This window comes from Podarcis erhardii, assembly GCF_964252035.2.
Source record: "Podarcis erhardii genome assembly, chromosome: 7".
NCBI classification, from domain to species: Eukaryota; Metazoa; Chordata; class Lepidosauria; order Squamata; family Lacertidae; genus Podarcis; species Podarcis erhardii.
The window spans coordinates 9,806,676-9,828,639 of record NC_138511.1 but is presented as its reverse complement, the minus strand read 5'-3'; the positions used below and the strand labels follow the sequence as shown (position 1 = coordinate 9,828,639).

General features: G+C 48.2%; 1 protein-coding gene across 2 annotated transcripts in view; it reads right to left on the bottom strand.

The window, feature by feature from the left end:
- ACAD10 (acyl-CoA dehydrogenase family member 10) overlaps positions 1-21,964 on the bottom strand; it is a 29,360-nt gene that overhangs the window by 851 nt on the left and 6,545 nt on the right. For both annotated transcript variants that reach the window (XM_081868435.1, XM_081868436.1), the window contains exons 6-20: positions 21,738-21,891; positions 20,117-20,258; positions 19,196-19,264; positions 17,870-18,051; positions 15,651-15,801; positions 13,312-13,457; positions 12,543-12,716; positions 9,024-9,397; positions 8,009-8,149; positions 7,680-7,817; positions 6,830-6,920; positions 5,631-5,789; positions 4,996-5,168; positions 2,934-3,077; positions 1,555-1,632 (exon numbers count right to left, since the gene is read on the bottom strand). In XM_081868435.1, the coding sequence (XP_081724561.1) occupies positions 1,555-1,632; positions 2,934-3,077; positions 4,996-5,168; positions 5,631-5,789; positions 6,830-6,920; positions 7,680-7,817; positions 8,009-8,149; positions 9,024-9,397; positions 12,543-12,716; positions 13,312-13,457; positions 15,651-15,801; positions 17,870-18,051; positions 19,196-19,264; positions 20,117-20,258; positions 21,738-21,891 (2,316 nt within the window). The remainder of the gene's footprint in view (positions 1-1,554; positions 1,633-2,933; positions 3,078-4,995; positions 5,169-5,630; positions 5,790-6,829; positions 6,921-7,679; positions 7,818-8,008; positions 8,150-9,023; positions 9,398-12,542; positions 12,717-13,311; positions 13,458-15,650; positions 15,802-17,869; positions 18,052-19,195; positions 19,265-20,116; positions 20,259-21,737; positions 21,892-21,964) is intronic.

Here is a 21,964-nt window from a genome sequence, read left to right as displayed (position 1 = left end):
AAGGAGAAAGAAGCCAGGGAGCAGAAAGGAAACACAGTGTTGTTATTATTATTATTTTTAATGTGCAGGGTGCACTGTATTGCAAGTATCTGAACAATGCATTAGATTTCAAAGAAGAGGCTCGGCATAGTAACAATAGGTGAGGGAGTATATTCACTCTGAACCCCTTTTTTACTGAGAACAACCTGCTGGTCGTTTCCTGAGTGGGTGGAGCTCATTTGACCACGAGAAGCTGTGCCTTTAGTGTCATTGGCCCAATCCTGTGGAACTCTCTGCCACTGGAGATTCAGTGGGTGCCTTCTATGCAAACTTTGAAACGCCTGCTGAAAACCTTTCTAGTCTTCCAGGCCTATGCAGGCAATTAAGAAGACATCCTTTCAGAATGGTTTACTGATGCTTGGGTTGTTGTTTTTTTACTTTGTTTTTAACTTTTTAACATTGGGAAAAATGTTTCTGCTGTATGTTTTTATTGGTGAAAACTACTTTGATATATTTTTAATGAAATAGCGGTATCCAAATATATATTTTTTAAAATAATTAAATATTCCAGACAGAAATAATGACGGAGGTAGCAGCCTAGCCAGAACCTCCCGCCCTCAATTCAGCTTTTAATTAGGTTTTAACCATTTTCTGACCCTATGTTTATATAATTTAGTTTCTTTGCTTTTAGCCTACTGGTTTATTGTTTTATTACCTATTGTTTTATGGGTGCTTATTTATTTCATTTCCATCCCGCCCTTTCCTCCAAGTTGCACAAGGTGGGGTCCACGATTCTCCCTCTCCACATTTGATCCCAACAACCCTGGGTGGTAGCTTAGGCTGACAGTGAGCCCAAGGTGAGCTTCATGACTGAAGGCCGATTCTTCAACCTTGGTCTCCGAGCTCCTATACTGATACTCTAACCACTACACCACACTGCCTCTCACCAGAGTTGGAGCCTTGCAACATCTGGAGGATGCCTGTTAGCTAAGCCTGGCTCAATACAGCGTAAATTATCTTGCCTTTGAATTGTGACGAGACCCTTGTACCCATCAATATACAGTGGTGCCCCGCAAGACGAATGCCTCGCAAGACGAAAAACCCGCTAGACGAAAGGGTTTTCCGTTTTGGAGGTGCTTTGCAAAACGAATTTCCTATGGGCTTGCTTTGCAAGACGAAAATGTCTTGCGAGTTCCTGCGGGTTTTTTCCCCCTTCCCCCCCTTTTCTAAGCCGCTAAGCCGCTTATCAGCTGATCCGCTAAGCCACTTATCAGCTGATCCGCTAAGCCGCTAAGCCGCTAAGCAGCTGATCCGCTAAGCCGCTTATCAGCTGATCCGCTAAGCCGCTAAGCCACTAATAGCGCTAATCCCCTAAGCCGCTAATGGGCTTGCTTCGCAAGACGAAGAAAACGCAAGACGAAGAGACTCGCGGAACGGATTCTTTTCGTCTTGCGAGGCACCACTGTATACTGTTTGAGTTCAACTCCCATCAGCCCCAGACAATGGTCAAGACATCCAAGAACACCTGGACTCCCACAGCTTCCCTGCCCCTCCGCTAGCGTGAGAAACACTCGCCTGGATCGCTCGGTCGACAACGCGCAGAGCCATCCTTGGGGCCACCACCTTGATCATGGCGATCTCAAGAGCCGCTTCCTAGGAGTTGAGACAAAATGTCGGTCAGCTCTTCCTCAGGACTCCCCCCACATACATAAGGGCACAGCTCTCAACCTGCCTTCATTCCCACTGAAGCCGTTTGATGCCACCTCTTGTAAACTGACCAGAAGCAGAGCACAGGATGGGGGGAGTGTCCACTCCTGCCTTCACAGGGCACAATCCAGCCACTGGACAGAGCCATAAACACAGAGCCAAAGGGAGAAATGAGTGGCAGGTGAAGGAGTGAAAAGCCAGTCCAGCACTTTCTCAAATTCAGCAACGGTGTAGATCAAGGGAGGGGAACCTGGGGCCTTCCAGATGTTGCTGGACTTCAATACCCATCATCCCTGACCATTGGCCGTGCTGGCCAGGGCTGATAGGAGCTGGAGTTCCACAACATCTGGAGGGCCACAGGTTCCCCATTCCTTGATTACACCCTTCCGGCCTCAAGCCACTCCAGCTCCACATCTCCGACCACTTCAGTCTGAGGTCTGCATCGTTCCTCAGTGCTACAGTTCTGATTCACAGAACCACAGAACTGTAGAGTTGGAAGGGACAGCAAGGGTCATCTAGTCCAACCCCCTGAAATGCGGGGATCATTTGCCCTCTTGTACACCTGCGGCAAGGGAAGGACCACAAAGCACAGCACTAGAACTTGTGGCCATCCAATGAAGTTGAATGCTGGAAGGTTCAGGAGAGATGAAGTCCTCCTTCACAACAGTGCATAGCTGAACTGTGGAACTCACTGCCACCAACTCGGAGGGCATTCAACTATGGAACTCACCCCCATCGTTCAGCCTGGACACTGAGGTCCAGCTCCGAGGGCCTTCTGGCAGTTTCCTCACTACGAGAAGTGAGGTTACAGGGAACCAGGCAGAGGGCCTTCTCGGTGGTGGCACCCACCCTGTAGAACACCCTCCCATCAAATGTCAAGGAAATAAACAACTACCTGACTTTTAGAAGACACCTGAAAGCAACCCTATTTAGGGAAGTTTTTAACATTTGGTGTTTTATTGTGTTTTTAATATTCTGTTGGGAGCCCCCAGAGTGGCTGGGGAAACTCAGCCAGATGGGCAAGGTATAAATAAAAAAAATTGTTGTTATTATTATTATTATTGACAGATTCATGGATAAGGCCATCAATGGCTACTTGCCGCAACTGGCCTGATCCAGAAGGCTCTCCTTGCATTCACATCCCCGCTGTGAGCTGCTGGTGGGAATGACAGGGTTGAAAACTTCCCTTTCCCCACAGCCGTGGTTCTCGCTGGTTCATGGACCCCCAAGATTCTTTGAGCATGTACCTTATTCCCAACAGTGTCCATCAAGTGCGCTGCCTTGAGGACCAGCAGACGGGCCTGCTCAATCTCAACACGGGACTCGGCGATTTCTGCCCTGATGGTGCCCTGTTCTGCCAAGGGCTTCCCAAAGGCCATGCGAGATGCCACCTGCCAAAGAAGGTACACCTGGCTGAGGGTTTTGCTCTGACCTAGCCAAAGACTTTGGCCACTGTAGCAACATCAGTTGGTTCACAGGACTTCAGGCAGACTACTGAGCAGGGCCAGGTCTAGGGGGTATCCTTACTCCCAATTTAAAGACAGCTTCACTGAAGGAAACCATCCATGAAGACGGTTCAGATTAAAAATAGATAAATGATTCTATATTTATTGTGACCTGCCAGGAGGGTTATCACAAAAAAAGAGAAATATTTAGAAGGTTTAAATGTGGTACAGCCATATCTGTTCCAAAAGCTAACTTAAAATTCAAGGTACACTGGAGGACAAACCAAAAAAGAAAGAAAGAAAAGGTTTGCTTTCAACTGCATGGCAACTATTTTATTTCATATATTAGTGGTGACATCAATGTTCAAATGACTCCTACAGTATTTGGAATTGTTTCAACTTTAAGAGAAGATTGTACGACCTCAAGCGCAATACCTTGGTCCCATATAAATGGTCCCCTTTAAAAAATGTTATTACCCCCTCCTCCTGCCCAACGCTAAAAATGGTAATCAGGGTTATTTTCCAGGGAGTATGAATGAGACAATCCAAATTTGTACTGTGTGCGTATGTTTAATTTAGTTTTCAGTCAGTTCCATTGCTTTTTCCTTTTTGCATATTATTGAAGTGTATTTTCCTTGTTTAAATAAAAAATTTGAAAAGGTTTTGAAGGCTAGCAGGTTACTTCTAGGCACATTTCAGAGGTGCTCGTGGTGACTTATGAAGCTCTACGTGACAAGGAACCAAAAGTCCCTGTTTTAACATACAGGGCTGTCTGGATTTTAAAACTCTCCGGAAAGGCCCTTGGTAGAAACCTGAGACAGGGCCTGCTTGGTGGCTGCTCCTCCCAGGTGCTAGAACTCCTTGTGAAAGGAGACTCACTTAGCCCCCTTTTGGACACACAGTATATTCTCCAGTGAGCCATTGCCCAGTGATCCTGTGACAGATAAGGCCCTAGACAGGGCTAGGACAGACCACTGCCCGAAACCTTGAAGAGCTGCCACTCGTCAGTGTAGCTATAGCTTGTTTAAAAGGTAAAGGGACCCCTGAACATTAGGTCCAATCGTGGATGACTCTGGGGTTGCGGTGCTCATCTCGCTTTATTGGCCGAGGGAGCTGGCATACAGCTTCTGGGACATGTGGCCAGCTTGACTAAGCCACTTCTGGTGAACAAGAGCAGCGCACAGAAACGCCGTTTACCTTCCCGCTGGAGCGGTACCTATTTATCCACTTGCACTTTGACGTGCTTTCGAACTGCTAGGTTGGCTGGAGCAGGGACTGAGCAACGGGAGCTCACCCCGTCGCGGGGATTTGAACCGCTGACCTTCTGATCGGCAAGTCCTAGGCTCTGTGGTTTAACCCACAACGCCACCTGCGTCCCTGCATGGGCAGGGTAGAAATAAAAAATTGAATTGAACTGAAAGGGATGGATAAGATAATCAGGGGGAGTGTTTTCAAAAGTGCACCAAGGAACTGCTATCTAGAATCAATCTGGATTGAAAACAGCATGCGGGTGGCTATGAGATGCTCTGGATTCAAAGTTCATTTTAGTGCTCCAAATGGGGTCAGCGTGTATCCAAATGGGAGCACACCCCGTCGCGGGGATTTGAACCGCCGACCTTCCGATCTGCAAGCCCAGAGGCTCAGTGGTTTACACCATAGCGCCACTCGCATCCCTATGCACCTGCTGCAATGCAAAGGTCTCCCCAAACTGCCTAGTGCTTGGGGAAGATGGAGCAAGGGAGGCAGCCCAGAATGAGATTGTGCTGGATAAAGGAGCCCAGTGACAGGCGGACATGACCCAAAGTGCCGAGGAGACCTGCTCCATGAGAACCCTCAAGCCCACGCGCCATGCTGTGTTGCTTACCCTCTCCTTCATGAGGGCCAGCGCCCTTTCCGCAAAGCCGATCAGCCTCATGCAGTGGTGTATCCTTCCTGGGCCCAGCCTCCCCTGGGCTATCTCAAAGCCTCGGCCAGGACCCAGCAAGAGATTCTCTTGGGGCACACGGACGTTGTCAAAGGTCATTTCTCCATGGCCAGCTGGTAAGAGAAGGAAGTGAGAATTTATTGGCAGAGGGAACCCCCTGCCACTCCCTGGCTGCTGATACACAACACCCCCATCACAACTTGGGGGGGGAACTCTGCCTAAGTAACTTGGCTTCATATTGAAGACTTATTAACACTAACTCGTAAGTGCAGACACGGATCACAAATGTTCGAGCTGCGATTCCTCCCTTGCAGGGGGTGACCCTTTGGTTCCCTCCCAACTCTACAATTTCTATGAGTCTAGGATCACTGAAATTAGCAAGAGCGCAACACTTGATCTGCGGAGGTTCTTCCTCAGGTACTGCCAGAAGCAGTTGGCAACTGGGAACAGGGCCTTTGCGGTGGTGGTGCCCTATCTGCGGAAGACCCTAAAGGCAAGAGAGGCCCAGCACATACCAGCCCTCCTTCTCTGGAAGCCCTTCAGGGAAAACCCTGAATAAAAATGCTTTTCCTGACCTGGAGCGTCGTCCAGGCCATAAACACTGAGTGGCCTCAGGATGGTGATTCCAGGCGTGTCCATAGGAACCAGCAACATGGACTGTTGCTTGTGCCTTTGGGCGGTGGGGTCCGTCTTGCCCATAAAGATGCAGAGCTGGCAACGAGGGTCCAAGGAACCTGCCGGGAAGAGAGGTTTGGATGATAGGTGCCTGTGTTGGAAATTGGTACTACCCTCCATGCTGGCTGGCTGTTTGCTAACCACGCTCCCCCAAATGCCCTTCCTTCTGGTTTTAACCTTTAAAGCCCTATACGGCTTAGGACCCTCGTACCTACGGGACGGCCTCTCCTGGTATGTCCCACAGAGGAACTTACGGTCTTCAAATAAAAACATCCTGAAGGTCCCAGGCCACAGAGAGGTTAGGCTGTCCTCAAGTAGAGCCAGGGCTTTTTCGGCTGTGGCTCCAATCTGATGGAACGCTCTGCCACAAGAGACTAGGGCCCTGAGGGACTTGACATTTTTCCACAGGGCCTGCAAGACAGAGCTGTTCCACCAGGCCTTTGGTCAGGGCGCAGCCTGACTCCCTCCTTTGGCAATATTCACAGAACTTTAGCTTAATGGTTGCCATCAATTTGATTTTAATTACTTTTTACAATGAAATGTTTTTAGAACGTTGCACTATTTTATTGTTGTTAGCCGCCCTGAGCCCGGCTTCGGCTGGGGAGGGCGGGATATAAATAAAAAATTTTATTATTATTATTATTCTCGACTTGCACCGATCCGTGGGAAACAGAAGAAGCCCCCACCCCAGGCAGCTTCCACTCCTCGTCTCTGCCTTGGAGCTGATTTCACCCAGTCACGGCTCCTTTGGTCATCTGGAAAATGCCCACAAGGCAATTCTTTGAAGAGCAGAGCACAGTTCCCAAGCTCACAGCACCCTTCGAGTTGCTTTGCTCCATACTTCCTGTTGAGAAGGGCTTCCAGGCAGTGTCTTACGGGCAAGCAATGAAATCTGGAACAAGGAAATTTCCCAGAAGCCCTCTAGGAAGACGCCCACCATCACTCTCTGGAAGCCACAAGAAAACCTTAAATTGTAGGGCAAGGAAAAGGCTGAGCCCTTTTGGGAGCTGGCCTGCTCCTTCCCCACTCCACACCTCAGCACCCCAGCTGCAGAACGATGAGCCCCGATGCCAAAAACTGGGGAGACATTGCAATGTACCTGATATCCACCATTTGCGCCCGTTCAGGACATAGGTGTCCTTTTCCTTGACAATGGAAGCTTCAATGTTCGTGGCATCGGAGGAAGCAACCTAAGAAAAGAAGACGCTTTGTTTTAGAGGGAATATAGAAGCAAGGCTTATTTATTCATCTGCTGTTTTTGTGTTCCACTGCTTCCTCAAACTGAAGCTAACAACATGGCTTGAATAAGACAGCTCAGACCCCAGGACCTTACCCAAGGCTTTCTGTTTCAGCTGCCGTCTTAAGGAAGTTGTGCTGGGCCTATTTATGAAGATGATGATTTTACCTGGGTGTTTTTTAACACTTTGAGTGCTGTGGCTGCCTCAATTTATATCAGTGTGTCACCATTCCTTCCTCATTTATTGTTTGTTTGCTTTGTAGATGGCATGATGTAAATATACTACAGGGGTCAGCAAACTTTTTCAGCAGGGGGCCGGTCCACTGTTCCTCAGACCTTGTGGGGGCCCGGACTATATTTTGAAAAAATAAATAAAAAGGAACGAATTCCTATGCCCCACAAATAACCCAGAGATGCATTTTCAATAAAAGCACACATTCTACTCATGTAAAAACACCAGGCAGGCCCCACAAATAACCCAGAGATGCATTTTAAATAAAAGGACACATTCTACTCATGTAAAAACATGCTGCTTCCCAAACTGTCCACGGGCCGGATTTAGAAGGCGATTGGGCCAGATCCTGCCCCTGGGCCTTAGTTTGCCTACCCACGGTCTACTACCAAAATAAATATTTTAATTAGTAAGAATAATTAAGAATCCCAATACTTCCTTCCCCAGTGTTCAAGAACCAAGAGGAAGGGCAGCCCTGACCTGTGGCTCCGTCATAGCAAAGCAAGACCGGATCTTTCCATCCAGCAAAGGCTGCAGCCAGCGCTCCTTCTGTGCTTCCGTCCCATAGCGCAGAAGCACCTCCATATTGCCTGTGTCTGGGGCAGAGCAGTTGAATACCTGGAGAAGAGAGACAGGAGGTCAAACAGGATGTTGCCGTCATTCAGCCATGAGACTGCCCACTCTTCCCTCGGGCCCCAACCACGACTGGCATGTGGCCCCTGGAAGGTTCTCCAGGAAGGAAGGTGGCCCTTGGGCTGAAAAGGGCTCCCTGCCTGTTTTAGGCCAACCTCGCTGAGTTAGGCGGGTACCTCAGGCGCATAAAGCGAAGTCCCCATCAGCTCGCACATGTGGCTGTACTCCACGTTGGTCAGGCCTGCTCCGTACTTCATGCCTGGGTCACTCTCCAGCGGCAGGAAAAGGTTCCAGAGCCCCTCAGACTTGGCCTTCTCCTGAAGGATGAGAGAGCAGGTGCAGAGATTGAGACAGAGACCTGAGGTCTAGGTTGTCCTGCACCTGCCTCCAGGGAACATCAGTGGATCCAAGAAGCAAGCTTGGATTGGGCTGGGCAAACTGGATTTGTGGTGCTTCTCAAAGGAGGACTACCAAAAACAGAAACCCTGAAGAATCTGCACTTGGGAATGATGCAAGGGGAAAACCCCTCTCTCAGAATCAGATCAAGGCTTTTTGGGACACAGAAGGGTGTATAACGAGCCTGCACATATTCTTCTTTTTAGAAATCAGGTTCCTAGCCGTTATTATGACTGCAGAGAGATATCCAAAGTCATATGGCATGTGATTGATGAAATGTATTTCAGCAGAAGCTGGGAGAGCAGGAAGAAGTGGGAAATGATATCTCCAGTGCAGTGGGGCAGTAGAAAAAAAAATGGGGGGGCCGAAAAGGCAAAGTATAATTCTAGGTGAGCGAGTTGTGTCCCACACGTAAAGATCTCTGAAAGAAAAATAACACTTTATGTTAATGACGGGGGGGGGCAGGTGTGTGTAGGGGCTTATCCTCCTGCCCCATGTCTGGCACTACCCATGCTCCTGTAATCAGAGGAGAGAAACACACAACTTACCTCTTCCCATAACTATTGGGAACAGAACAAGATGTGAAGATATAATAACCAGACTATGGAATCTGAGGTTGTTTCACAGTGTCCTATAGAAAGTCTCCTTCTCTTGGAGAGATTTTTTGCAACAAAGACCGGAGCGGGGCCTTTTTGCTCATGGCACCCAGTGTAGGGGATGCTCTCTCCCAGGAGCCACCTGCCTGGCCCCAACTAGGGTGCTGCCCCGTGCGACGCCAGGAGGAAGGGGACTTGCCTTGAGTTCTTCCATCAAGGGATGAGGAGTCCACCGGCTGGAGGAAGCCTGGTGGTCTCGCAGAAGCTGCTCGGCCGGGTAAATGTGGGCCTCCATGAACTTCTTGACTTTGTGGTGCAGCTCCTGGACGCGGCTGGGCAGGCCGTCCGGAGAGATGATGAGGTGGAACCTGGAAGCAGGAGCCTGTGTGGAGTAGCTGTTCCGTGGGAATGGCCTCGGGCCAGCCCAGGTACTGAACGCCCTGGTGGGGGCCATGGGATTTGGAAGTCCCTTGAAGACCCGGAAGCCTTCTTTTGTAGCAAAATCCCAGGCAAGGTCTGCGATGAATTCGGCCTGTTTGCCGCTGCTCCCGGCAGTCGCTGAGCTGGCCTGGCCTGTGCAGAATGAACAGAGGCTACATCTTTAGGGAAACCCCCCACGCCTGAGTCCACATGATGCTCTTTCTGCCTGGAGGGAAGAAGCTGGAGCCTCAAGTGGAGGAACAGCTGTCAGGGTCCAGGAGTGTGGACAGATACGCACCACGCACTGAAAGAGCACCCAGCGTATGTATATAGCACATGGCTTCCTGCAAAGGAGGGTGGGAATGGCAGTTTGTTAAGAGTACAGTGGTACCTAGGGTTAAGAACTTAATTCGTTCCGGAGGTCCGTTCTTAACCTGAAACTGTTCTTAACCTGAAGCACCACTTTAGCTAATGGGGCCTCCCGCTGCTGCTGCGCCGCCGGAGCACGATTTCTGTTCTCATCCTGAAGCAAAGTTCTTAACCCGAGGTACTATTTCTGGGTTAGCGGAGTCTGTCACCTGAAGCGTCTGTAACCTGAAGCGTATGTAACCCGAGGTACCACTGGTAATGGAAATCGTGGCTTTGTGTGTATGTGAATTTACAGTTCCCAGAATTCTCTGGGGGGAGTCACGTGCTTCAAATGTGCTTTAAGTGCATGGTGTGATTCACTGGCAGGATTTAAATAAACATTTACAACTTTATCTAAAGAGAACAAGAATTACAGTGGACGCTTGGGTTGCGAACGTGATCCATGGGGGATGCACATTCGCAACCTGCAGCATCTGCAACCTGCAGTGGCGCGTCTGCACATGTGCTGGTGGCGCTTCGGCGCTTCTGCACATGCGCAAAGCGCGATTTAGCGCTCCTGCGCATGCGCGACTGCTGAAACCCGGAAGTAACCCGTTCTGGTACTTCCGGGTTTCGGTGGCCTGCAACCCGAAAAAACGCAACCTGAAGTGTCTTGTAACCCGAGGTATGACTGTAAAACAATGGGACAACATAGTACTAAATACAAACAGCAGATTGTATCATTTGATGTAACAAACCAGAAATGGAAGCTGAGGGAAGCCACAGGGAGGGGGGGAATTGGAAAATGAATGTTTAGTAATGATGATGGATATTTGTTGTAAAAAAAGAAAATCAATAAAAATTATTTTTTTTTTTAAAAAAAGGGCATGGTGGGATTGTGCTCCCTCTGGAAGCACACTTCTTCCCAACCTACCCATTATAGTTGCATCTCTATATGCAGGTGAACCTTCCTGTGAGGTGGATATGAAGACCTTGCAGCACTCCGGCACCCCCTTTAGGCTCACTGGCATGGCTGACTATGGGTGACGGGGCTGACCCCTTGCCAGGGACCACCTGCTGACCGCCAGCACCGCCATCTCCATGGAAGCAGGTTTTGTTGCTCTGCAGGCCAAAGGGCCCAGGATCAATCCTTGCTGGCATCTCCAGGTAAGGGATGGTAAAGGCTCCCGATCCAAAATCCTGAGGAGCTGCTGCAGAATAGGGGTGGGGATCTTCCCCCACGGGGTCACCCACCTGCCAATCGCCTGCTGCCACGGAGACACCAGGGGTCCCTCCCACCTCTCCAACGTTGACCTATGGGGAGGAGGGGAGGGGTCTGTTTCACCAGGGCCTCCCAGACATTGGCAAAGCAGCAGGATGGAACTCCCTGCTCCCCAGCTGACCTGTGAAATGTCAATCCAGCTGTTTGCAGGGGTCAACCGCTTCCTGCCTTTGACTGCCTATGCATGTTTTGCCTCATATTTCAGGTTCTGATAGTGCTAAAAAATCACTCTTTTCTTTACAAATGAAAGCTGGCGATCTAGAGATTGTGGTTTCATTGGGAGGGGGGAGCCCTCTCACACCATGGATGCCCATCCCCCGGCCCTTGGCCCAAGTGGCCTCACTGCCAGAGGTAATACTGTATTTTTCGCTCCATAAGACGCACCTTTTTCTTCCTAAAAAGTAAGGGGAAATGTCTGTGCATCTTTTGTAGCAAATGTGTGGTCCCTGGATCCAAATTGCCCAGGGGCAAAAAGCAGATCATGCTTTTTTTTTTTTTTTTTTTGAAAGAGGGAAGTGTGTGTTGAAACAAAGCCGATTGGGAGGGCTAGAGATAAAGGAGGCTGCCTGGGAGTGGGGAGGTAAGGACAGTGAACTTGCAAAGGGGGAAAACAGGAAAACTAAAGCAATAAGGAGAGAAATTAGAAGAAAAGGGGTCGCAAAAAACTGCTCCAGCTAAGGAAAAGACACTAAGGCAAACAAGAGGGAAGGGAATGTTGAAAGGAAACAGCTGATCGGTGGCATCGGAACAGAGATAAGGGACGCTAGTGGAGGCTGCCTGGGAGGGAGGAGGTAAAAGCCCATGGATCCTCAGGATTTTTACATTGGGTCACCCCAAATTCACCATCAGATCACATGTCTGTGGCCACAGCATGAACCACAAAAATCATACACCCACTGTTTCGTTCAGAATATTTTTTTTCTTGTTTTCCTCCTCTAAAAACTAGGTGCGTCTTATGTCTCTGAATGCCGGGTGCTAGGAATCACTAGTGGGGAAAGGTCTGTTGCCCTCAGGTCCTGCTTTTTGCATTTGTGGCTTAGAGCCCTCATATTTACGGCACCGCCTCTCCTGGTCTGCCCTGCAGAGGACCTTAAGGTCCATGAATAACCATAGTTTAGAGGTCCCAGGCCCTAAGGATGTCAGGCTATCCTCCACCAGGGCCAGGGCCTTCTCAGTGAGACCATGAGACCAGGGCTCTGCAGGATTCAACTTCCTTCTGCAGGGCCTGTAAGACAGAACTATTCTGCCTAGCTTTCAATTTGAACTTAGCCTGATCTTTTATTCTCCTTCCTTCCCTCCCACTCCCGTTTTTATGAAGATTCCCCACTCTGGGATCCCACAGCTAATTCTCCCCTGGTCTCCTCGCTGGCCCAAATAGGACTAATTTAGCCAGCTAGCCCTGGTGATCATCTAATGTTTATTGGATGGATTTCCCCCCTAAATTGATTTTTGATTTTATTGTTATTCACGTTTTATACTGTGTTTTATGCTGTTTTTTTGTAGCATCAATTAAGTGCTTTAAATTTGTTGTTAGCCGCCCTGAGCCCGGTTTTCTGAACAGGGAAGGGCAGGGTATAAATAAAAAATTATTATTATTCCTTAACTTTTGAAAACAGGATGCTGGACGAGAAAGAGCCACTGACTCTCCTGATGTCCTTGTCCTCTCACCTGTGAGCGAGCGTTTGTACACTCCCTGTAGGATAGCAGCCACTCGGAAAAAGGAAAAGGCCATGTAGAAGTTCCAGTTCTCGACTCCTGGGGTGCCCATGTGCTTGCAATACATCTGGAAATAGGCCTCCGCCGTGGGGATGCCTAGCCGGCTCAGGTCGCAGTCCCTCAAACCTGCAAGGAGGAAAACCAAAGCTAGTCACAGAAAGCAGGATCAGGGCTTGATGCTGGGGCCAAAAGGTTGATACTAGTGCAAAGCACGGGGTAGGGAGAATCTGTGGCTCTTCATGTGTTGCTGGACTCCTGCTCCCAGCAGCCCTTTATTAAGCCACCATGGCCAACGATCAGGGATGGCAGGAGCTAGGTGCATGGCAACACCTGGAGGGCCACAGGTTGCCCTAAAAAACAAGCCTAGCAAAACTAGGTGGAGCGATGGATGTGACTCTTATTTTCATTTCATTTCACTTTTAATTTGTACACCGCCTTTCTATTTTACTATACACAAGGCAGTTTACAAGCTGAAGAAACAACAAATTAGACAGCAAAGATCACACATATGACAGCAATCTGATCCAATTACTAAAAAGTCTCGTCTGTGTATTATCTGTGCATAAATTGTAGCAAGCCTTTCCTGTTTTCTGACACTTTTGTGGAATGATTTTAACTGGGATATGTAAATTTTGTAGTGCAAAGTATTTCAGATTATACAGTTTTGTGTTATTCAAACCCACATGGATGTTTCTCCGATGACTTGATAATAAGCGTGTACCTTTCAGGATACTGAAGCTGGAAGGCAGATAATACGCCAAGCAGTTGTAGGCCACATCAGAAAGAGGGTTGCCCAAGGTAGAGAGTTCCCAGTCAAGGACAGAGACCACCTCAGGCTTCTCTGGGTGGAAAATCAGGTTGTCCAGCCTATCAAAAGAAAAGGGAAGGCAATGTAGAGGAATTCTGGCAGGTGCCACCTTAAAAGCGGAGGTGTGTGAGCTCCTATACGCTGTGCGTTAAAAACCTTCTTGCAACCAGCTTCCTCTAAAGCAGACCTTCCCTACCTGGCAAAAAGTTGTGGACTATAACTCCCCTCAACCAGTATGGCCAGTGGTCAGGGATTATGGGAACTGTCTAATAATACGTGGAGAAGAAAAACCAGGATGAGAAAAGTTCTCAGGGGCGCCACAAAGTATTATTTAAAAACCCAACGTGTTTAAAATAATAATAAATGCCCCCCAGCTTCTCCATAACCTCCAGAGGCCATCCTATTGGCTCCCCTTGCTCTAAACAATCATGAGAAGAGACAGTCACAGAGGGAGTTGTGAATCATGACAGAGAGCTCTCCTTCACAGAACCTCCGGCCCGAACCTTTTCCCAGGTTCTGAGAGAAACCGTGATCTGAACACACCTTTGCCTTTTGTAACATGCCCAACAGGCACCGTTACAGGTGCCACATAACATACTTATTCCACATTTGTAAGAAATCAATCTTTTAGTGCGGCAGCACCTACACTTTGGAACTCCTTGCCTGTTGACATCAGGTACAGTGGTGCCTCGCAAGACGAAAAAATCTTTTCGTCTTGCGAAGCAAACCCATTGATGGCTTAGTGGATTAGCGCTATTAGCACTATTAGCGGCTTTTAGCGGCTTTTAGCGGCTTATCGGATAAGCAGATAAGCAGCTTAGCGGCTTAGAAAAAGGGAGGGAAAAGGAAAAAAAAAACCGCAGGAACTCGCAAGACATTTTCGTCTTGCGAAGCAAGCCCATAGGAAATTCGTTTTGCGAAGCACCTCCAAAATGTAAAACTCTTTTGTCTAGCGAGTTTTCTGTCTTGCGAAAACTCGTCTTGCGGGGCACCACTGTAGGTGCCTTCACTGCCTTCTTATTGGTGCCTACCAAAAAACACTTTTTGTTTAGACCAGCCTACCCAGATATGTGGAATGCCGACACGTGTTTTAGTCTGTTTTTAGCTTATCACTGATTTTAATTATTTTTGAATGTTTTAAGCAGCTGTTTTTAACTGGTGATAATTTTATTGTTTTATTTTTTGGGTAAACCGCTTCAAGGGATTTCTTCCCTCCTTTTCTTTACAACCAAGCGGTACATATTATGTATTTATTTTATTTCATAAAACGTAAAGCAGTGGTTTTCAACCAGTGTGCCGTGGCACCGTAGGGTGTCTTAAATGATGGTCAGGCAAGCCGCAGGCAACATTGGCCTCCATCCCTTTTTCCTTCCCTCCCTCCTCTAATGCCCTCTTGCATCCCTGCCTCCTAAAGGCTGGCATAGCTGTTTATTGCAGCAGCCCTGGCTACAAGCTCCACAGGCAAATGGTGCCTCTGGGTCTCGCCAGGGGGTGCTTCCCAGGCACCTGTGGGGCAATGTGAGAAGGCACATCTATCTGGGACAGGGGAGACAGCTCAGAGACCAGGGGTGGCGGCAGCAGCAGCAGCTGCCCAGAGGACTGCCAAGGAGAGGGCAGGAGGCTGAGGGAACAGTCCACAAGGGAGGGTGTTTAAAAAAGGGTGAAAGGCTGCCAGCTCTGCAGGCAAGGGGTGACATAACTGGGCTCCTGAGCCTCACAGGGGTGCCACGGGAAGAATGAAGTTGGTCAAGGGAGCCATGGACTGAAAAAGGTTGAAAACAGATGGTTTAAAGCAGGCATAGGCAACCTCGGCCCTCCAAATGTTTTGAGACTACAATTCCTGTTATGTACTGAAGTTCTCACCCTGGGCCAGCAGGGGGATACTGAAGATAGTTCAGGTCCACATATGTAAATAAGGGATCAAAAGTGACCTTCAGTGATTGGATAGTTACAGAAAGTTGTTACAGTTACGTTGTGCTGGAGCTCTATATAAGCAGGCTGGCTGAACCCTTCAGTTCAGTTGTGTTCTGACCTGTGAATAAACAAGAGCTGTTTGGAGAATCGCTGTGTCGTCTGATATGTTCACCCACAACTTAACAATTCCCATCATCCCTGACCACTGGTCCTGTTTAGCTAGGGATCATGGGAGTTGTAGTCCCAAAACATCTGGAGGGCCGAGGTTGCCTATGCCTGGTTTAAAGGGACTCCTGAAAACTGTGTTTGGAGGGGGAAAGAATGCCGTTATTTGACACCTGAAATCTCCGTGCACGACAGAGAGGCCCTCGCTGGCTGGCAGGTGGGACGGGAACCAGGCAATGAGCCTCTCCATGGCTGGGATGGTATGCGTCTCTGTGGCACGGTACTGTTTGCTCCACGTCTGGACCTGCCGCTGAACGTAGTTACCTGCAGCAGAAAGATGTCATTAAAGATGGCAGAGGAAATTCTCGGCACTAAAAATCAACCAAGAAGAGTTCTATATAAGATATAAAGATCTCTTGGAAAGGAAAACACCCAGATGGCTTTCACCAATGGAAGCAAAGACACAGAAAAAGTTGAACATGGAGAGTAAATGGTTGAAATATGCTGATTTGCTAGTGGAAGATAATGAGGGATTTCAATTAAGATCATTTGATCAAATCAAAGATAAATTGGATGGATGGTTACAATATTATCAGATTAACGCATTGCATAAACTTGGTAAGAAAAAGGGCTTTGCAACAGAAAAATCCAAATTGGAAATGGAATTGTTAGACGCTAATGTTAAAAATCTCTCCAAAATGTATTTGTTGTTAGAATGGCATACAAAGGACGAACAAGTTAAATCTGTGATGACTGATTGGGCAAGAGATGTTGGACACAATATGATGTTGGAAGATTGGGAAAGGCTGTGGAAGAAAGGGGTTATGTTTACTGCATGCACTGTATTAAACAAGTTCTGCATGTACTGAAAAAAACAAGTTCTGCAGAACCGAGCACAGAAATCATAGGTCTGTAAAACTGTAGAGTTGGAGAGGACTCTGAGGATCATCTAGTCTGACCCCCCCTACAATGCAGGAATATGCAGCTGTCCCATATGGGGATCGAACCTGCAACCTTGGTCACACCAGCACCATGCTCTATGAAATAGGGATCCTGTGGCCCTTCAGATATTATCTATTACTATTGCTGTCATTCTTATTTTAAACTTATTACAGTGGTGCCACGCAAGACGAACGCCTCGCAAGACGAAAAACCCGCTAGACGAAAGGGTTTTCCGTTTTTCGAGGTGCTTCGCAAGACGAATTTCCCTATGGGCTTGCTTTGCAAGACGAAAAAGTCTTGTGAGTTTTTTCCCTCCCCCCCCCCTTTTCTAAACCACTAAGCCGCTAATAGCGCTAATCCGCTAATCCGCTAATAGGGATGCTTCGCAAGACAAAAAAACCGCTAGACGAAGAGACTCGCGGAACGGATTATTTTCGTCTTGCGAGGCACCACTGTAGTTGATATTTTTTTAATGAAAGCGACTCAATGTGCCTTACAATAAACACATACAGTGGTACCTCGGGTTACATACGCTTCAGGTTACATACACTTCTGGTTACAGACTCCGCTAACCCAGAAATAGTACCTTGGGTTGAGAACAGAAATCATGCTCTGGCGGCACGGCGGCAGCAGGAGGCCCCATTAGCTAAAGTGGTGCTTCAGGTTAAGAACAGTTTCAGGTTAAGAACGGACCTCCGGAACGAATTAAGTATGTAACCAGAGGTACCACTGTACATTAAAACAGAAAAAACCCTCTAAAAGACAATAATGTTTTTAAAGGCAGGCTTAAAACTTCCACCCACTCCAGGAGGTTAACTAAAAGCCAAAGGCCTGGAGGAAAATAAACATTTTTTATTTGGGCCTGAAGATGATGGCACCAGGCAAGCATCCCTGAGGAAAGCAGCGGGGAGCCACTGTTGAAAAGGCATGTATTTATGTTACTGCCCTTGGGACTTCTCATGGAGGGGCTACATGGAGAAGGGCGTCAAATGATGGTCAGGGGGTTTTGGTGGGTTCATATGGGGAGAGGCAGTCCTTGAGGAATTGGGGTCCTGAGTTGCCTGAGGCTTTACAGTGGTACCTCGGGTTAAGTACTTAATTCGTTCCAGAGGTCCGTACTTAACCTGAAACTGTTCTTAACCTGAGGTACCACTTTAGCTAATGGGGCCTCCCGCTGCCACCACGCAATTTCTGTTCTCATCCTGAAGCAAAGTTCTTAACCTGAAGCACTATTTCTGGGTTAGAGGAGTCTGTAACCTGAAGTGTATGTAACCTGAGGTACCATTGTATAGGTCAAATCCGAGGATAAGCTATCAGTCTCCAGTTCCCATCGTCCCCGACCACTAACACTGATGGGATCTGGGAGCCTAACTACACCTTGAGGGCTATCACAGTTCCATACCCTCACATTGTGAGAAAAGCAATGCCATTGCTCCAAACATTTACGCACCATGTTTCCCATAATCCTCCAGGCCGGCCGCCTTGATGTCCACACTGTGGATCTTACAGAGGACTCTGTTCATGGCGGTGTAAATCTCTGTCCGTTGGCTGGGCTCCAGTCCTGGGAGGGAGGGGTCCTTGAAGATCCGCCCGGTGCAGTAGTCCATGAGGTAAAATGGGGTGCCAATGATACTGGGGCGACACGAGGATGTTAGTGCAAGAACATCAGCAAAACTGCGGGTCTATGACCATAATAAACGGACTGATTGATTTGAGCAGCAGCAGAAAGGGCTTTGAGAGGCGAATCTTCAATAGTGGGTGACTGCAATGGACTCTATGTGGGGCTTCCTCTGTGCTTCATTCAGAAGCTGCAGTTAGTGCAGGATGCTGCAGCACAATTGCTGGCAGGAGCAAGACCCTTTCAGCATATAACACCTGCGCTCAGAGACCTGTACTGGTTACCAGCTCATTACTGGGCCAAGTTGAAGGTGTCACTTCAATACATAAAGCCGTTCACAACTTGGGACAAGTTTAGCTGCAAGATTGCCTCACCCCAAATATGCCCACACAACCGCTTCAATTTGCGGAACGGGCACCGTTACAAGTGCCACATAATACCCATTCTGAATTTGTAATAAATCAATCTTTTAATGTGGCAGCATGCAAACTTTGGAACTCCCCACCTATTGACATAAGGCACTTCATTGCACTCGTTTTGGCGCTTGCGCTGGGGGTTAAACCACAGAGCCTAGGACTTGCTGATCAGAAGGTCGGTGGTTTGAATCCCCGCAACGGGGTGAGCTCCCGTTGCTCGGTCCCTGCTCCTGCCAACCTAGCAGTTCAAAAGCACGTCAAAGTGCAAGTAGATAAATAGGTACCGCTTTGGCGGGAAGGTAAACGGTGTTTCTGTGCGCTGCTCTGGTTCGCCAGAAGCGGCTTAGTCATGCTGGACACATGACCCAGAAGCTGTACACCGGCTCCTCAGCCAATAAAGCGAGATGAGGGCCACAACCCCAGAGTCGGCCACGACTGGACCTAATGGTCAGGGGTCCCCTTTACCTTTACTAAAAACCTTTCTGCTGACACAAGACAACCCAAACAAGTGGAATGTTGACATGTATTTCCATCTTGTCTTTAGCCCTTCGTTGATGTTAATTATTATTTTCTCCTTTTAATTATTGTTTTCTCCTTTTTTAAGCTGCTTTGGGAGGTTTTTTGTTTGTTTGTTTTTTACAATCAGCAACGTATAGAGTTTATGAGGCGACTGAAAATTACACAGGACCAGTGATTCATTCTCAAACACACACACACACACACAAAAACACCATAAATGCACCTTGAATCGTCACATAAGGCAAGGACATTAGGAACTGGAACACCAGCCTCCGCAACAGCCTTCAAAACCCTGCCAGGGTAAAGGAAGCCAGAATTAACGCCGGAAGAATTTGTTAGAGTGTGCTTATATTTCTTTTAAAAACCTGACTGTGACAAGTTAAACAAGATACATTAAAAAGAACATTGTACCACTGCATTAAAAAAATAATTACCATAAGGACTGCCTGTCCCACTTCAGAACCTGCCTATAATCCAAGACCCTTGCCTGACATCTTGCTTGTGGTCTGAGCCTGTGAAATCTGTTAGCTTAACCAGCACACGAGGCAAGACCTTTGCAGCTGGTGGCCCCGTGGATGTGCAACTCTCCTACATTTGCTCGCCTCCCTTGGAATCCTGGTATCCAAGAAGGCCTTAAACTTTTACTTTTTTTACTACTGCCTTTCCTCATGAAAGCTTAGGACAGTGGTCTAATTCAGTATCTCTCACACTCTGATGCTTTTACGTCTCTTTGTGCTTCATTTTGTGAGGGCTTAGCCTCAAAAAGCAACTAATAAACAAAGGGAATGAATAAACAAACAAACTGTTAGCATTTCTGCCTCTCCCTGTCCTTTTTTGAAAAGGGTGATTCATAGGCTGCTGCTTGAAAACACACCAATGTGTTCGGGAATGACTGAACGGAGACCCCAAGAAGCAAAACACGAGGGGAAAACAAACCCCCAAAATTGGACATTTAAATCTGTGCAATTTATGTTAAGTGAAAGACTGCACACTTTCCAACAATGCAGAACTCCTTCTGCCTTATAATACTATGAAACTCAAAGGCTTGCATACTCCTGCTTCCACCAAGTTACATGTGGCTAATCCGATATGTCAGTTTACCACTATTTTGAGCTAGGATGGAGACAGTTGCTAGACTTTTCACCTGTACTCTCTCTCCACAGCATGAGCAGAGGGAAGGAGGGGGCCTGGCGGCTTCTTCCTCAGAACGAACTGACGATCCCCAAACCTGACATAGTAGGTAGGGTTGGACTGCCCGTGGCTGAACTGCCGTAGCACCAGAGGCCCTGAAAGTGGGAGTGTGAGCCATTAGCGAGTGAAACTGGGTTTACTCCAAGGAGCTCCCAAACGTGTCTGTGGTCTTGCCCCCATCCTTTTATTCTCATAACAACCTACTGTCAGGTAGGCCAGGTGGAGAGAGTGGAAAAAGAGAGGTGACAGACTCAATGCCTCTCAGGGAGCTTTGAGGCTGAGTGAAAGTTTCCCTGGGTGGTAGGTGTCCCTGAAATGTGATAATGCTTCTTCCTTTACCTGGATGAGGGATTGATATATTGGGGGGGGGGGGTGAGTTGTACAGAAATCTCTGACTTTGGCATGTACCCTGCTCTATAAAGATAAATGTGACCTCTGGAGCTCCTCACTGCTGGGATATGGCCCCTGGAAGCTTCCACACAAAGGTTTCTGGCTCATGGGCTGAAAAAGGGTCCCCTACCCTGGATGCGGGTGGCGCTGTGGGTTAAACCGCAGAGCCTAGGGCTTGCCGATCAGAAGGTCGCGGTTTGAATCCCCGCGACGGGGTGAGCTCCCGTTGCTCAGTCCCTGCTCCTGCCAACCTAGCAGTTCGAAAGCACGTCAAAGTGCAAGTAGATAAATAGGAACCGCTCCAGCGGGAAGGTAAATGGCATTTCCGTGCGCTGCTCTGGTTCGCCAGAAGAGGCTTATTCATGCTGGACACATGACCTGGAAGCTGTAAGCTGGCTCCCTCGGCCAATAAAGCGAAATGAGCGCCGCAACCCCAGAGTCAGTCACGACTGGACCTAATGGCCAGGGGTCCCTTTACCTTTACCCTGTTCTAACCACTACACAATGTTGGGTCTCTATGGGAACACAAAGTCATCTGCTGACAGAAGAGTAGCGAAGAATGTCCTGGCACTTTCAAGATCTGTATCTTTTCTAGCTGTGAAGGGCACCCAAAGCGGGAATGTGCAAAATGCCATAATATTGGAGGTCGGGTATCAGGCTTTGGGGCCTCAGCTTCCTCCCCACCCTTTGGCCGTAGATAAGCAGGACAAAGCGAAAAGAGTCGCTTACCATTTAAAGAGTCTTTAATGATCACAGCAAATGAACAAAGCAGCCATTCTCAGAATGAAGGTGTTCCCAATTAAGGTTTCCACCCACTTCCCCCCAGTCACTTCCACGCCTTGCAACCTGATCTTGCAAGCACCATGCTTTTTGTGTAGCCACCTTATCTGCCCTATGTGACCTTGGACTGACAGGCTGGACACTTTCCAGTGAGAGAGAGCGAGCCTGTTGGCTCTTTCTCTTCCAGTTCTTCTTCACCTTGCTGTTCACCACCTGGTTTGTCCCAACTTTTGTCTTCAGAACTATGCCCCTCTGCAAACCACCGTTCCAAATCTATACTGCTCCTGGGAAGCTTCAGGATCCTGGTCATGATCAGGGGGAGGGGGGGCTCCCACCATTCCTCATTAGAACAGTACTCCTCATCCTGGTATCTGACAGTGGGGGAGGGGAAAAAGATTCTATACCTGGAGTCCCCAGGATGCCTTCAATGTACTTCTGGAGAGGGGCTGTGGGGATCTGCATTGCCGACCTCACGGAACATGTGTAAGGAACAAACGATCTCAGGGCAAAGCCCAGATGGCTCTCCAGCTCTTGAAGTGCTGAGTCTGGGTCATCAACCTGAGACAAAGAGGTGGATGAAGTAGCAAGCATGGGCTCCAGGAAGGAAGGGGAGCAGGTGAGTCAGGCAGGC